The sequence below is a fragment of the Patagioenas fasciata genome, chromosome 2 (assembly GCF_037038585.1).
Source record: "Patagioenas fasciata isolate bPatFas1 chromosome 2, bPatFas1.hap1, whole genome shotgun sequence".
In the NCBI taxonomy this organism is placed as follows: domain Eukaryota; kingdom Metazoa; phylum Chordata; class Aves; order Columbiformes; family Columbidae; genus Patagioenas; species Patagioenas fasciata.
This window is the reverse complement of record NC_092521.1, coordinates 42,101,878-42,116,673: the sequence shown is the minus strand read 5'-3', so window position 1 is coordinate 42,116,673 and position 14,796 is coordinate 42,101,878. Positions and strand designations below refer to the sequence as shown.

Sequence of the window (14,796 nt, the reverse complement as noted above, 5' to 3'; positions counted from 1 at the left end):
CTCCAGCTGAGTATATACATAAATAGTTTCTCTTCACTGTACCTTCCTTTGAGATGCATACACCTCAGGAATCCCCAAGGATGAAACAATGCTCTCTCTTTCTCACATACAGGGTTGTACAGAAGATTAATTTTGCACTGTTGTAGCTTTTAAGGCAAAAATAATGAAATTGCAAAAAGGTGAAATAAAAAATTATTATGTGACTTTCAAATCGCTGATTATTTCCACAAAGTTAACACAGAGCCAGAATTCACACTGAGATTAGGAAATCATTAGAATTTTATGAAATTAATGGAATTGTAACGTTCATGTATGTGTTATCCTTATTGCATGTAACTTCAGAGATTTCCTTTCATCTTTCCTCTCTCCAATCTATTCAATACACTAGAGCTAAAAGTTTACTTGCCCACATTTACCCTGTGATGGTCTGATCCCACTACCTGAACAAAGACCATAATTTAAACATTTTAATCCTCTTGTCTTGTTTACATTAGTCTCCTTCAATTGCCCTTCTTTGTACTCTGCCAGTTCTATCCACTGTGTAATCTGATAAAAAGTTCATTCAACTCAGTCTCTAGTTGACTACAGTGTGTCAGGGCCATGATAAGTCAACAGATCTTACTTGCTTTGGCTAAGACTCACCTGGAACCTCCAGCCATGGTGGGCATAGCATGTCCATTTAAGATCATGCCTGAGCTATATCAGACACACATTTGTCTCTAGTCCTCTCTCTGACCCTTTCTTCTGGATGAACCTTGGACCTATGTTGTAGCCTTATTTTCAGTCATGTTTTTGACCCTTTTTCCTGCTGCTCCTGTTTAGATCACCAGGATGGATCTGAGATCTTTTTCATTGTCTGCTGCATCTGAGACTGTTGGAAGCTCTGCTTGCCACATGCAGGTGTTGCAGAACTGTTCCCTGGTCAGTGAGGGCACTGCCTGTGCTGGGGTTGTGCTCAGCTCCTGTCTCGTCTACCCTCCTGGGACAGTCACACTGTTGCTGCTCTCTGACATGGTGATCCAGGAAACAAGCCTTCAAATGTAATCTTTTCACTTCTATTTTGGACTGGTCCAGCCTCACTTTTCAAATTTCAGATCTGGGAGACTGTGGTCAGTTAAACAGAGGTCAATTAAAATAAAAAGAGGTCACTTAGGAAATCAGAAGTATATCTAAAAATAGCATTGCACAGATTTCTTTGCTCTGTGTAGTGATCCACTCACTGCATTGCATCCCTGACCAAATATATTGTTTTCTCTCCCGATTCTTCATCTTGGTTGTAACACCACCCACTGCAGTCCATGCAGTCCTTGTGTTTAATCTTTTCTCTTATTTCTTACCATGCCATGATTTGTTGTTCCTCAGGCAGCATCAATTTTTTGATCCCCATTTTAAACTCAGCTGTATCCTCAAGTACTTAGGCTTTTACTAAGTTTTACCTTTCTAGGTAAAACTAAATATGTTTTTGTCACTGTGGTCTTCTTTCCATGCACCTGCTCAACTGCAGTAGGCATGCTACAAGTGTCTGTTCTCTCCTCTTGCTGATGCTGGGAAAAGAAGAAAGCTCAATAGAAGAGAGCTGGTTCTGGTACTGAACTTAGTATTTTAGATGATCTTTAGATCTGAAAGCTGATGATAAGAGCTTGATACTTTACCTGGACTTTGTCTTCTTGACATTCAAAGAACACAGATAATCTGTTTGTACACAAAGTCCTGTATGGGATAGGTGTCTCACTGGTCTGGGCTCTGAGCCACATTCTACAGAAGTTTTCTGCAAGGTCAAGGTTCGTTCGCTTCTACCAGACTGTTTACAGGAATAAAAAGGAGATGATGGGTAGTAAATTAAAAGAGGTAAATATTCAAAACTGTCACATCACTTGTTTCTATGAGTAAAATATAAATGAATATAAACAGATGCTCTGTTTATGCATTTACTTTAAAAGGTGTTCCGATGTTGTCATCTTCAATGAAATAACTATAACCATTGCATAAAACACAAACAGCACAGATTAACAGGTGACAACTTCAGCTGAGAGAGAATTTTCTTCATGGGCTCCCTCTATAGTCACTGGATGTTCTCCATTACAGTGAAGTTCAAAGTGGCAACTCAGGTGCTCTGACTCACACACGAGCAGCTGCTCTCTCCATCTCTTTGATTATGAAGTCTGAAGGATTTGTCGCCCTAGTTAGTCTTTGTAGAGATCCCAAAAGGGACTGATGAGTCTGAGACTTACTAGGATTTCATCTATTAGGCATTTGTCATTAAAAAAAAAAAAAAAGGCAATTGACTGCAGTAATTTTTCAACAATGTGCTACTGTTAAAAACAGCATAAAGCATAGGCACACTCTTCCCTAACTTAATGTAAAGTTGTCAGCATCACCAATGTTTATAGTTACAAGGCAAAATTAAGGAAAAAGTTGAAAAAAATGTGAATGTTACTATTATTTTCAAGTGTTTCAAATTTCAGTTGTATCTGACTGCACATTGCTATGTTATCAAATAACTGTGCAAGGTTCTGGCACAGTCTCAACAGGATCTATTTCTGCTTGATATTGCAGTGGTTACATATCATCTTACAGTATTTTCTAGAAATATTTTGAGTGAGAGAAATTTACTGCATATGACTGCATCTATATATGGTACTCATGGTGACACAGGGGACAGATCCCTTCTCTGGTCGTTGCAGAATGTCCAGCAGGGAGACGACAACGAGGTATTCTGTCTTAAAGTACTTTAAAATGTATCCCTTAATCCATTCTTGTACTATTTATATATTATTTTCAAATCTTCCTATGTAATTAATGTAGTTCAAGATTGTAGTACTGAATAATTTTATTTTAGTCATTTCTAGTTATCGTGGATGCTGTTGAATTGGGAGAACTGGACAAAGTTGTTCTTTTGATCAGTAGTAAAACAGGTAAAGTACTTTTGCTGCTCTCTAAAGTCAGTGATGTGAATCACACAGCTAGCATCCTATTAAAGGCAGTGGAGTCACTGCCACAGTTAAATCCTGATTAATTTCTTTGGCTGGTTTTGCCGAAACATAGTATTTTATAAAGCAAAACCCTACATTTTGACACATTAAAATTCTTGGATCTAAAGGCTGTCTCACAGTGCATCAAGAAAATAAAATATTCCTTGCCATAACAAAAAAAAAAAAAAAGAGAAAAAAAAATTAAGATGATGAATAATTATATTCTGCTATTAGCACATGATTTATTAATAAGTGATCTAGGAGGATAATTATAACTCATGAAGAAACTGGTATTGTTTAAATGTCCTTCTGCAATTCAGTTATTTCATCTGCTTTCTCCAGCTGTTCTGTTTCCTCCCTGTGACATTCAGAGGGAGATTTTACCCCTATTAGGCAAACCGCAGTTTTGTCACTGAATCTCATTAAAGTCATCATAACTTTAACTTCTTTTTGCTTCATCTGTAGGATGGTTTTCATGCTACTAAGGAATATTTGAAGAATGAATTGTAAAGTTTTTTTTAAGTCCTTTAAAGAAATTTGTTACATAATTGCAAATTGTTACTTACTATATATTACAGTAGACCATTTTCAGAGAGTTTTCTAGGAAAATAAGAGTTCTACATTTGCATTTTATCTTTTTTTTTTTTCCTCCCCCCCGGCTCTTGGCTCCTTATAATAACCTTTAAGACTCACCGCTCAATTTCAATCAAATTGATAAAACATATAACATCTGTGCAGTATGTGTATATGTACATGTTGGCTGGTCAATGCACTCTCTGCCACAGCATGGTCTGCCCCAGGGCTGCATAGAGGGGGAAGGGAAGGGAAGGGAAGGGAAGGGAAGGGAAGGGAAGGGAAGGGAAGGGAAGGGAAGGGAAGGGAAGGGAAGGGAAGGGAAGGGAAGGGAAGGGAAGGGAAGGGAAGGGAAGGGAAGGGAAGGGAAGGGGGAAGGGAAGGGGGAAGGGAAGGGGGAAGGGAAGGGGGAAGGGAAGGGAAGGGAAGGGAAGGGAAGGGAAGGGAAGGGAAGGGAAGGGAAGGGAAGGGAAGGGAAGGGAAGGGAAGGGAAGGGAAGGGAAGGGAAGGGAAGGGAAGGGAAGGGAAGGGAAGGGAAGGGAAGGGAAGGGAAGGGAAGGGGACAGCACCACCATGCTGTTGTTGGAGACCAGGACAAATAGCTCCTTAACGTTTCCCACAGCTTCAATTGTGCAAGTTAACTGTGGTCATCTGTCTGACTGACAGCCATTGAATATGGCAATTGCACGTTGCCAAAGGGCTCCACAGAGAGCGTGACAGGCAATGTTTTTCGAGTCAGGTTTCAAAACATGATTCATAAAGGAGGGACTTCGGGGCCCATTGGCTCTCTGTGTGTTGTCAAAAGAGGATTGGTCAGATGTATAACACATTTCTTCCAAAGGGGTTAAAGCACTTTAGGTTAGTAAGGGTGTCTGTATTGTATCTAGACTTGTTTGGCCCGAGACTAGTTTGGCCCAAGACTTTCAACCAAAAACCGCCAAACACAAAAGTTCTTTGGTGTATAAAGTCAGTTGTAGTCTGCAGGACTGGTCAGCCCGGGCAGAACATTGCTCTAATGCATTTATGCTTCTTCCAGTATCTGAGCAGGTTTTTAAGATCAGGTGGTTTGAGATCCTTTCCTGAAGCTTCTGACTCTGTCCATGCACTGTCTGAGCAGGTCATGAATGCAACATGATGTCCTGGATTCCTCTCCAGGAGCCTAAGCCTATTAACTTAGACTTCTATTGATAAAATTGAAGAGACTTGGACAGTAATAGAAGACATTGGGATGCGGTTTGCAGAACAGGGCTGAAGGGACAAATAATAGAAGGGAAAATGGATAGTCTTCATGACTAGCTAGTGGCAAGAGATTCATGTCAGTCTTATAGACCAGATGAAAATTCAGAAAATTCAGAAAGAACCTGGCAGAAAATTCAGAAGGAACTCTAAGTCAGAGAGCAATCTTTCTCAAACAGTAGAGGTATAGAGTAAGTTGCTGAATTTCCTTCATACCTGCCACCTAACGAGATCCACTTTGTGCTGCACGCGGAACACAGGTCGAACCCTCTTGTCAAACAATCACTGAGGAGGAAGCACCAGATATGTATTTCTACTCTTCCTCCTTAAATGTGCCTGCCTAAGTCATGCTGAACCTTTTCTGCTTGCCTGTACATGGACAGTGAGGACAACACTCCTTTGCTTCACTAAGACAAAGGAAATGCTTACACCTAAATTTCTAATTTGAGGTTTTAAATAGAAACAAAATAAGAAATGCTATGATGATTCTAGGATTTTAAAGTCAATTGTTGGTATTCATAAATTAATTAATAAATGATGTTCTAAAATAGTAGGAATTACACCATTATATTTACAACAAATTCTACATAATTCCTTGACCTGCAGTACATTTTCATTGTACTTTATTTCCTTCTTTGTAGACTGCAAACTGGACATTAAAAAATTGCATTTGAAAGAAGCTCTAAAGGAGTATCCTATCTACGTATTTGAAGTGAATGAGTAAGTATATTATGAAAAGCTAATACTTTTTTACTCATTTTATAGTATAATAGTTAAAAACACCGAGCGGGTGTTGAATTAAAATTACTGTCACAGAGTGGTTCAGTCAAATGATATTTTTGAAATAAGTGCATCTTTAACTGTCCCACATAAATTCGTAGGACTTTTTTCTGATTTACTTACTACAAAAACATACATGGTTTTGTTTTTCAGAGCATTTTCTGTGGATGCAGATAAGCCAGAAATACAGAGAGAAATCGCAGTATCTTTTGTTATTAGAGGGGACAAACAAAAGAATGACATAGATAACAACTTACATAAAGAAGGAAGTAAAGCAAGCGATCTGACAGAGTATACCATTAAAGTATACACAGGTGACCAAAGAGGAGCAGGGACTGATGCCAATGTGCATATTATTTTATTTGGGAATGAGGACAAATCTGAGGTATTTCAACTCTCTCAGTCACTGGAGTATCAAGACCCCTTTGAAAGAGGAAAGGTGAGTACACAGATTTAATAGGATGTGTCCATTTCTAGACTGGGAAAGCAAACTCTAAATCTGTGTGGGATCTTCTTTATGGAATTTAAGGCATTTATCTGGTTTTCCACATCACTAGATGAGATATAGTCTCAACTACCTCTGTGTCTCACCTTTTCACCAGAGTAACCAAGGAATATTTTATTTTCATTGTATCTAGTTGACCCTGTTGCTCTTCTTTCTTTTAGTCCCAAACACATCACCATGTTGCATCCACTTATCTACCCAGGTATAAATTTCCTTGATCTGAAATGCACAACAAACATTGCCCGTGCATGTGCACATATATGCAATATCCCTTGCGGTTGTATAAACTTTGAATATTGTGCTTGAGAATACATCAGTCTCTTACATCCCATCATCTTACTTTGCCATGGAAACTGATGCTGTGAGTCTCACTGAACGTATAAACCTATAACCAGATAAAATGGAACTATGCACATCAACCTGATTCTGATATCCATCACGCTTTAGGCTCTTCAGAGACCACCAGTTCAGATACAGATATTTGCATAAGAATGCTGATTCTCTGCATGATGTCCTAGTACCTCAGCAGAATGTTCTCCTTCTTCAATAAACACAATACTCTGCCAAAGGAATTGCTCCAATTGCTCACCACCTGTGCAATGGAGTATAATGATGGTTACCCTTAGGTAGTAAGAAATAAATGTATTTTTCATATCTTCGTCCTGTGGATTTCATGAAAGGTAATGACTGAATAATTAAAATTCCAGTTAAAATACATTTCTTTATGAGATGTATCTCTTTATCTCTAGCAGTACTAAACACCTTTTCACTTTCAGTTGGTCCAAGTTTCTTCAACCAGGATGTCTGTTAATATCCTCTGAAAGATTTTTACACATGTATTGTCTTCCATACTGAGGAGGTTAATTAATCTAGTTACCTATAGGCACAAGGAGGAAGTCAAAAAGTATCTTGAGCAGTACTACCTTTTGCCTAGTACTGCACAGGAGGTGTCATTGCCCTTCAAAAAAGATGAGCAGATACATAAAAATCCAGTTAGCAACCCAGATAAGTCAATGGGTAGCCAGTGATATCAAATGTTTTATGAAAAAAAAGATCTGTAATATGAAACAAGGTCATGTTTTAAATTAAAATATATAATATTTAAGAGAATGGTACATGTAGTAAAAGCCTTTATCTTTTATGTTCTTGAATGTGTATTTAAGTATTATGTACTGAAAAATTTTAAAGTCTGTATCAGTTGAGAATTTATAAGAGACCAAAAGTATTTTTCTGGCAGATGAAAATCAGGAAAGTGGTATGGATTGTGTTACTCTAAGTTGAAAAGTTAAACCTTTGTGCTTAAACTGATACCTAGTAGGAGAGGATCTATATCACAAATCTTCAGTAAGGAAAATAAACCACAGCACGTGTCAGCCACCTGTTTTGAACTGGTATTACTACATTTGAATTAGTATCAGAACCTATCTAAACAAATGTGAAAGTTTCCAGACATTGGCATGTTATTTTTAATATCTGTATTTTAATATTAAAGGTTGATACATTCAAGATTGAGACAAAAAAATTAGGAAGCCTATATTCAATTGAAATTGGTCATGATGGGAAAGGATTTGGTGAGTATACTGCATGTGTTTCATAGCCTTGTAAAAATCTGCTTAAAGATCTGCCTGACATTTGGAAAGGTTTTTGAGGTCATGCTACTGCTACAGCTAGCTAACACAAATCTGTGTACAAACGAGGTCAATTAGACTGCTCTTGCTTACACCCCCTTTGTCTGTATCACATTTCCCTTGACTTTACATTGAATTTTTTTTTTTCTAACAGAGATGTAGTTAGCATAAACCTCAGAAGGTTTTATCCTTCAAACATTGCACAGCAAACCCTCTCATTAGATGTCTTAAATGACACAGGGCTGAGTTTTCAAACAACAGGCTAAATTTTCCATACTTTAAACATTATCTAAGAAATGTTTGGGCAAGTTTAAGACTCTAAACAAAACATGCTGTAGCTCCCTCTGGCACACGTAAAGCTTTCCTTCTTGTGAAAGTTACACTATGAGGGGAACACTAGTGTGTACTGATGTGTATTTAGGATGTGGCTACAGTACATACGCATACATGATGATGGAAACTGTTTCTATGTACACTGTATTACATATAAGCCCTAAACCCTGAATTTTACAAAAAAAAAAAAAAAAGTGACACTAAAGTGTATAATATTTTGAGCTTACACCTAGAGGTGCTAAAAAAATCTAGAGATATACAAATAAATATAAACAGAATTTGCATACAATGTACAGTTTGAGTCAAAAAAGTCTGATTGTATTGAGATACTCTAGTCGGGTGTATTTTGCTTAAACTATCTAAAAGAAATAGATTTAGGTTTAATAAAACCTGATTGATCTGAGTGCATGAGACACTATAAAGTGGAAAAGGTTTATTGTAACTAGGATGAAGCAAGCAAAATACTGCAAAAACCCCAGGTTCCAGTATAGGCTGGGGAATGACCTATTAGAAAGCAGTGTAGGGGAAAGGGACCTCGGGGTCCTGGTGGACAACAGGATGACCATGAGCCAGCACTGTGCCCTTGTGGCCAGGAAGGCCAATGGCATCCTCGAGTGTATTAGAAGGGGGGTGGTTAGTAGATCGGTTTTCCTTCCCCTTTACTCCACCCTGATGAGGCCCCATCTGGAGTATTGTGTCCAGTTCTGGGCCTCTCAGTTCAAGAAGGACAGGGAACTGCTGGAGAGAGTCCAGCATAGGGCAACAAAGATGATTAAGGGAGTGGAGCACTTTCCTTATGAAGAAAGGCTGAGGGAGCTGGGTCTCTTTAGTTTGGAGAAGAGGAGACTAAGGGGGGACCTTATTAATGTCTATAAGTATATAAAAGATGAGTGCCATGAGGATGGAGCCAGGCTCTTCTCAGTGGCAAACAATGATAGGACAAGGGATAATGGGATCAAGCTGGAACACAAGAGGTTCCACTTAAATTTGAGAAGAAACTCAGTGAGGGTGACAGAGCACTGGAACAGGCTGCCCAGGGGGGTTGTGGAGTCTCCTTCCCTGGAGACATTCAAAACCCACCTGGACATGTTCCTGTGTGACCTCACCTAGGCGTTCCTGCTCTGGCAGGGGGATTGGACTAAATGATATTCTGAGGTCCCTTCCAATCCCAAACATACTGTGATACTGTGAAATAATAGCAGTTCTTCTTTAGGCAAAAGTTGAACAGGATTTTTTCTAACTACCTACTCATGTTATACATGCTATGGCATTGAAAACTCAAAAAGAAAAACATCAAACCTCTTGAAATACCTATAATAAACAAAATCTTCCTGCTGACTTCCATGTTATTCATGTTAGCTGCTTTACATGCACACAATTCAACTTAGAACCAATCTGAGAAGGGAGCTCAGAGTTGCACAGAAGTCCACAGGGGATAAATAGATTCAACTTTTAATTTCTGGATCCCAAATTATCAACAACGTTAGTATCTTTCCACTTTGTGTCCTGATCAACATCACATAGCTGCTAATACTGCCTTCCTAGCACAGCTGGTATGTGTCAATCCATCTTACATCTATGACTAACTTCCTTAAAATTTTTCACTGGAATTATCTCCAAGCATCTTTTGGCACATCAGCTGTTATCCTCACAAGCGCCCTCAAATGTAACACCTCTTTGAAATGTTTCACCTGTTTGCTAATCTTTTCTAGCTGCCTCTAGGTTTCTCCACACCTGGAGATTTCACTGAGGTCTGCTGGAGTTTTGTCAATAAAGGATAAAGCATTAGATCTTAAACTTTTCAACAGAGCAAACATACCTTTATATTCATTTGTAAAGTGTCGTGTAAATTTGAGAGACTGTAAAATTTTATTGCTGATAATCTTGACTCTGAATTACAGAGATTTCATGAAAGGTCATATATTCCAAGTAGAATGTATGATATATTAAACTGTTCACAAGATTGCATTAAAGAAGCTCCAAAAGTACTTCACAATATCAATAAATGACTTGTGAATAGAAGACGAAAAATGTAGACACCTTTATGGTTTAGTACTACTCAATATTTTTTTGCAAATAGCCATGAAAAGTGAGAAACATTGCTACGCCTTCAAGTTTTATCTAAATTGGTACAATTTGCAAATATTTTTCTGTTGCATTTTTAGCCTACTTACAAACAAATATATTTTTATGGGTTTTAGCCTACTTAGTACTTTGTCCAAATATTCGAAAACCTAAAGAATGTGTTAGAATATAGTGGTTTATCTCTAGGATGTGCAAAAAATACCAAAAGGTTTTCAGCTATTAGCAGTATGATCCTAATTAGTTTTCAAATGTTCTCATTAAGTATTTGCATTAGCAAACATGGCTAAAGATATCAGCACAAACATTCTATATCTATAATAAAGTTTTGTTTTTAAAATCTTCATATTTTAATATTTATGAAATAAAATTCAATAGCACAAGAATGAAGGTATTTTTTTCACACAGCAAAATAGGAGATTATAGCAGAATCTTAAATACATTTTTAAAGCTAAAGCAGATATGAGTGTTGGCCTAAATGAAGATGCTATTCTGAATCACTAATGCTGGAGAAATATGGACATGAGAAGCATTTAGATACAACACTTAGTTTATATAAGTATAAATATATGAATTAGAAAAGAGTAGTAGAATTTCTGGGTTTCTGTTGTTAAAGGGCTTGAGTTATCACATTACATCTACTGATAAAGTCTATCTATTTTTATTGTTTTGGTGGACACTGAAGATCAAAGCCCACAAGGGGGGTACTTTGAGTGCATTTCAGAGTACTAAAAAGGGCAAAATGGGATTTCAAGAATGTATTCAATTTTACTATACACTCTGTTTTATTTGTCTTATTACCTGTTCTGTTCAATATTGAAAAATGAGTTAAGTTGTAATAAAAACCTTCATGTTTTCTGTCAAATAGATCAAAGATCTTCTCTGTAAAACTGAGAAGTTGGTAGTAATTTGAATCATCTACATTTGAGTTTTACTATTGATATTGAATAGATTTGGTACTGAACCACACAAGGTTTGAAAATGAAATCAGAAAATTTTCTTATGCTTTATTTGTGGTTTGGATATATTAAATTTGCTCTTTTTTTTTTTTTTTTTTTTTTTTTTCTTCTACAGCAAGTGGTTGGTTTCTGGAAAAAGTAGAAATCACAGATACCTCTAGTAATTCAGTGTATTGCTTCAACTGCAACAGGTCAGTAGATCACTTCATTATCACTCTGTAGGTCCTGTTTTCTTTTTAACAAGAATTAGTAGCAGTCTTTTTAGTCTCTCAGTTGTTTCTCTTCTCGTTTTCTAAAACAGTAAGAATTTTTTAACCATACAGTGTCCCTATCAGTCCATTCCAGTAACTTCTGAACCTTTCAGCCAATTTCAAACTAGTCAGATGAATATTTAGAAGAAAACACCATACTTGTCCAAGTTATTAAAACTGGATGACTGTAGGAGGGAGAGACACTATTTAGTGCCTTTGCCAAGAGAAAATATTAGTATGCCATTTACAAGAGGAATAATCTGTCTGGTGAACCATTACACAAGTATTAGTGCATATGTAGCTCTGACAAGCATATCACGGGTATGCAAACAGGCATGGAAGGGAATCAGAAATATGGGATGGTGGGAGGATGATCAGATAAGGCATTACAGATACAAAACTGGGGAAAAAGTAATGTGTTTATTTTATGAAGAAAAAGCAACATTAAAATCGTTATGTTTCAGTGCCTATTTAGTATGGGTTTGAGATATGTTCAGCAAATAAGGTAAACATAAAAAACCCCTTTTTATAATGTAAGAGGATAATGATCCAAAAGTAGATATTTATTTGGATAGAGGGGTGCTGGGGTAAAGGGCTTCAAATGTACGAAAAGATCCACTTCAGTCTGCATCAAATTGAAACAATACACTTTCAGAAGTTGGAAATTAAATTGAAAGGTATATTCGGAGTGACTGTTCACTACAGTTTACGGTTTACAACTTAATGAATTTCATAATAAGCAGCAGAAGCAAACAGAATTCCTGTCTTCCTGAGTGTAAAATAGATGTTTAATGCATCTGGAGAACAGAAAAGTGTGAAAACTTACAAGTTCCCTATATCTAGAAAGATGCATGTTACCTACTCTGAGAACAGAAATGTTAGCCAAGAATATTTAATTTTATCCCTCCTCTAAATGTTTTTGTAAACTTGACAATTCATAGGAGCCAATTCCCAACCTGCACCCAAAAAAGCAACATTTTTTTAGTTCTTGGATAATCAGTTGGACTCTACAGTCTAAGTCGTGAGAATATGAGTCTATTACCAGTTGCAACAACACTAAACTTCTTCCAACAACATTAAGCTTCCCTTCACTGAACTTCTTCCAAACACATTCTTAGATACTATCTAATCTTCTAGATACCTAAATTTAGGTTAGTGGACATGAGCAAAAGTCCTTAGACCACAATATCAGCCATGTTCCTAAAACAACCCATGATATGATTTTCAGTTGATGTTGCTCCACCTCTTTTCCTTGTAAGAATTAGACCACACCAGTCAGAGCAAGGTTCTTGAATAAGATGGCTTTCAACAAACATTTTTTCCCCGACATTTTTTTTTCAGTTTTATTTTAAGTTTTACAGTTAAGCCACAAGGGTTTGTAAGAGACCCAATTGGAGCAAGCACTTGAATCACATCATTGATGTTGGGGAGCGACTGACACAAATTGATTCTACAGATGGCTGACTAGGACAATTAACTGGGCCCTCGGTGGGTTAGAGTCATATTCTTACCTCAGTGTATACCTACTTACTCCAAATGGAAGAATTTCAGTAGGAGAGATTAGGAGGCCCACCCCAGAGTACTCAGTGACCCAGAGGCATTGGGGCACCCTTCAGATACAGGAAACTGTAAATTCATGTCCCTGTTCCAGCTCAGACATGGAGCTTCTCTTCTCATAGACAACTTTCTAAATAGAGAATGGGTTCATTCCCTCCCAAAGACTCCTCTGATCCAAGTGCTGTCTCTAAAAGGTACGCATCACTGAGAAACTTGAAAGGAGGTGAGCATCCTTTACTAGTCTATTTAATAGGTTACATGTCACACTTTTTGTTTGCTCTGGGACTTCCATGAGCAATTTTATCTGCCAAGATTAGTTGTGTTTCAGCCCAGAACTGTTTAGCTTCAACCATCTCTTGCAGCTGTTCAGTGGAGCAACTTCAGATGTGAGATACATTAATGCTGTACCAGCTGGGAATCCTTCCCATTCTCACTCCTTAGTAGACATCACATCAGTCTGTCATATGCCTTGCAAAAGTGTTAGAAGCTTTTTGACACTCTTTGGAAATTAATATCATTGCCTTCATGGTTCTAGTTAACATCAACCTACCCAAGCTTTGGACTCAGCCCTATTTCCCACATAGTCAATAGTAAAACTTCCACTGGGTCTTACAGAGCAGGGCTTCGGCCCACCATGCACCTCAGTGTTTTGTGAACCAACAAGGAGATATGAGAAATACACAGTCCCTGGAATGGAATACATGAAAAATAACTTGCTATCACAGAACGGGTTTCCTTACTCTAAATTATCCTGATTTTATGCTGCTCAACAAAACAGTCTACTTGCCACCTATATGACCAACAAATAAAATGAATGTATGTTTCATAAATATGTTCATAAAGCTAATTAAACTTTTAAATTATACATATATGGATATTAAAATTAATAATAAATAAATCAGTATTTTCTTCAGGTTGGTTACTGCTTCTGTAGAAACCAGTATAAAAAACTCTCCTAGAAATCTAAAGGTGCAGAAGCAGGTTCTCTCATTTCTCTCTTTGTTAAGTTTTATAGGTGCTGTGTCTATGACAGTTTTTTATGTTCTTTCCTTAAGGTGGCTTGCTGACGATGAAAGTGATGGCCGCACCGTAGTGCAACTTTATGTGTAGCTGCTTGATTTCTGATTCTTTCTGTGTGTTACTTCTCCAAATTCATGCTGATTTGATTTACTTGTATTTTATAATGCTGAAGGTATTGTAATTACTGTGAAGGAATGTCAAAACAATGCATTAAAAACATGACAGTAAATTAAACATGTGTAATGTGAATACTGCATTCCAATCATATTAGAGATGCTTGAAAACTTTGCATGACTGAAATTTAGAAACAGAAATTTAAATCTGTAACATGCTTCTGTGGACTTGATCTGAGCATTCATAATGGTAGATGTATTTAATGACATAATAAAACTGTTCTGTTGCAGTAATAATTTTTGGGTAAGTTAAATTTAGCTCTCATGTCAAATCTATCAATATTTACTAATCTGATAAATCTGTTTCAATTTTGACATTCTTAAAGCTTAGATTTCCTGAAAATAATTTTCCAAACAAACTTCAGAGCACTTCAGACTTACCATATATTGTTTCCTTTTTCTAGAAGCCCATAATAGAGAGTAATAAATAATCTGTTATTCAGGAGCTCACCCTGTGTCAGTAAGCCTCCCACTGACATTTGATTGTAAAATCTTGTCACTGAGCCAGAACCTCAGCTGAGAACCTTTAAATCCAAAGGGTCTCCTAAGAGAAGCTGTTATCAGTAACATTGCAACAGCTTCCTGGCAGCCTTAGGCATCTCCTGCTCAGCTTGATGACTTTTGCAGTGCTCATTCTTAGACATCTAAATGACTTTCCAGTGCTATATGTATGAACGTCTCTACTTAGGAAAAAAAAAAAAAAAAAGCCAAATTATTTTTGAAAATG

At 37.2% G+C, this 14,796-nt stretch overlaps 1 protein-coding gene across 1 annotated transcript in view; it reads left to right on the top strand.

The window, feature by feature from the left end:
- Nucleotides 1-14,254, top strand: part of RP1 (RP1 axonemal microtubule associated) — a 186,622-nt gene extending 172,368 nt beyond the window's left edge. Inside the window, 7 exon segments of the mRNA XM_071804102.1 lie at nucleotides 2,557-2,711; nucleotides 2,840-2,915; nucleotides 5,423-5,501; nucleotides 5,715-6,000; nucleotides 7,559-7,637; nucleotides 11,184-11,259; nucleotides 13,932-14,254. Of these exon segments, the coding sequence (XP_071660203.1) occupies nucleotides 2,557-2,711; nucleotides 2,840-2,915; nucleotides 5,423-5,501; nucleotides 5,715-6,000; nucleotides 7,559-7,637; nucleotides 11,184-11,259; nucleotides 13,932-13,986 (806 nt within the window). The 3' untranslated portion in view covers nucleotides 13,987-14,254.
- The last annotated feature ends 542 nt before the right edge of the window (nucleotides 14,255-14,796 follow it).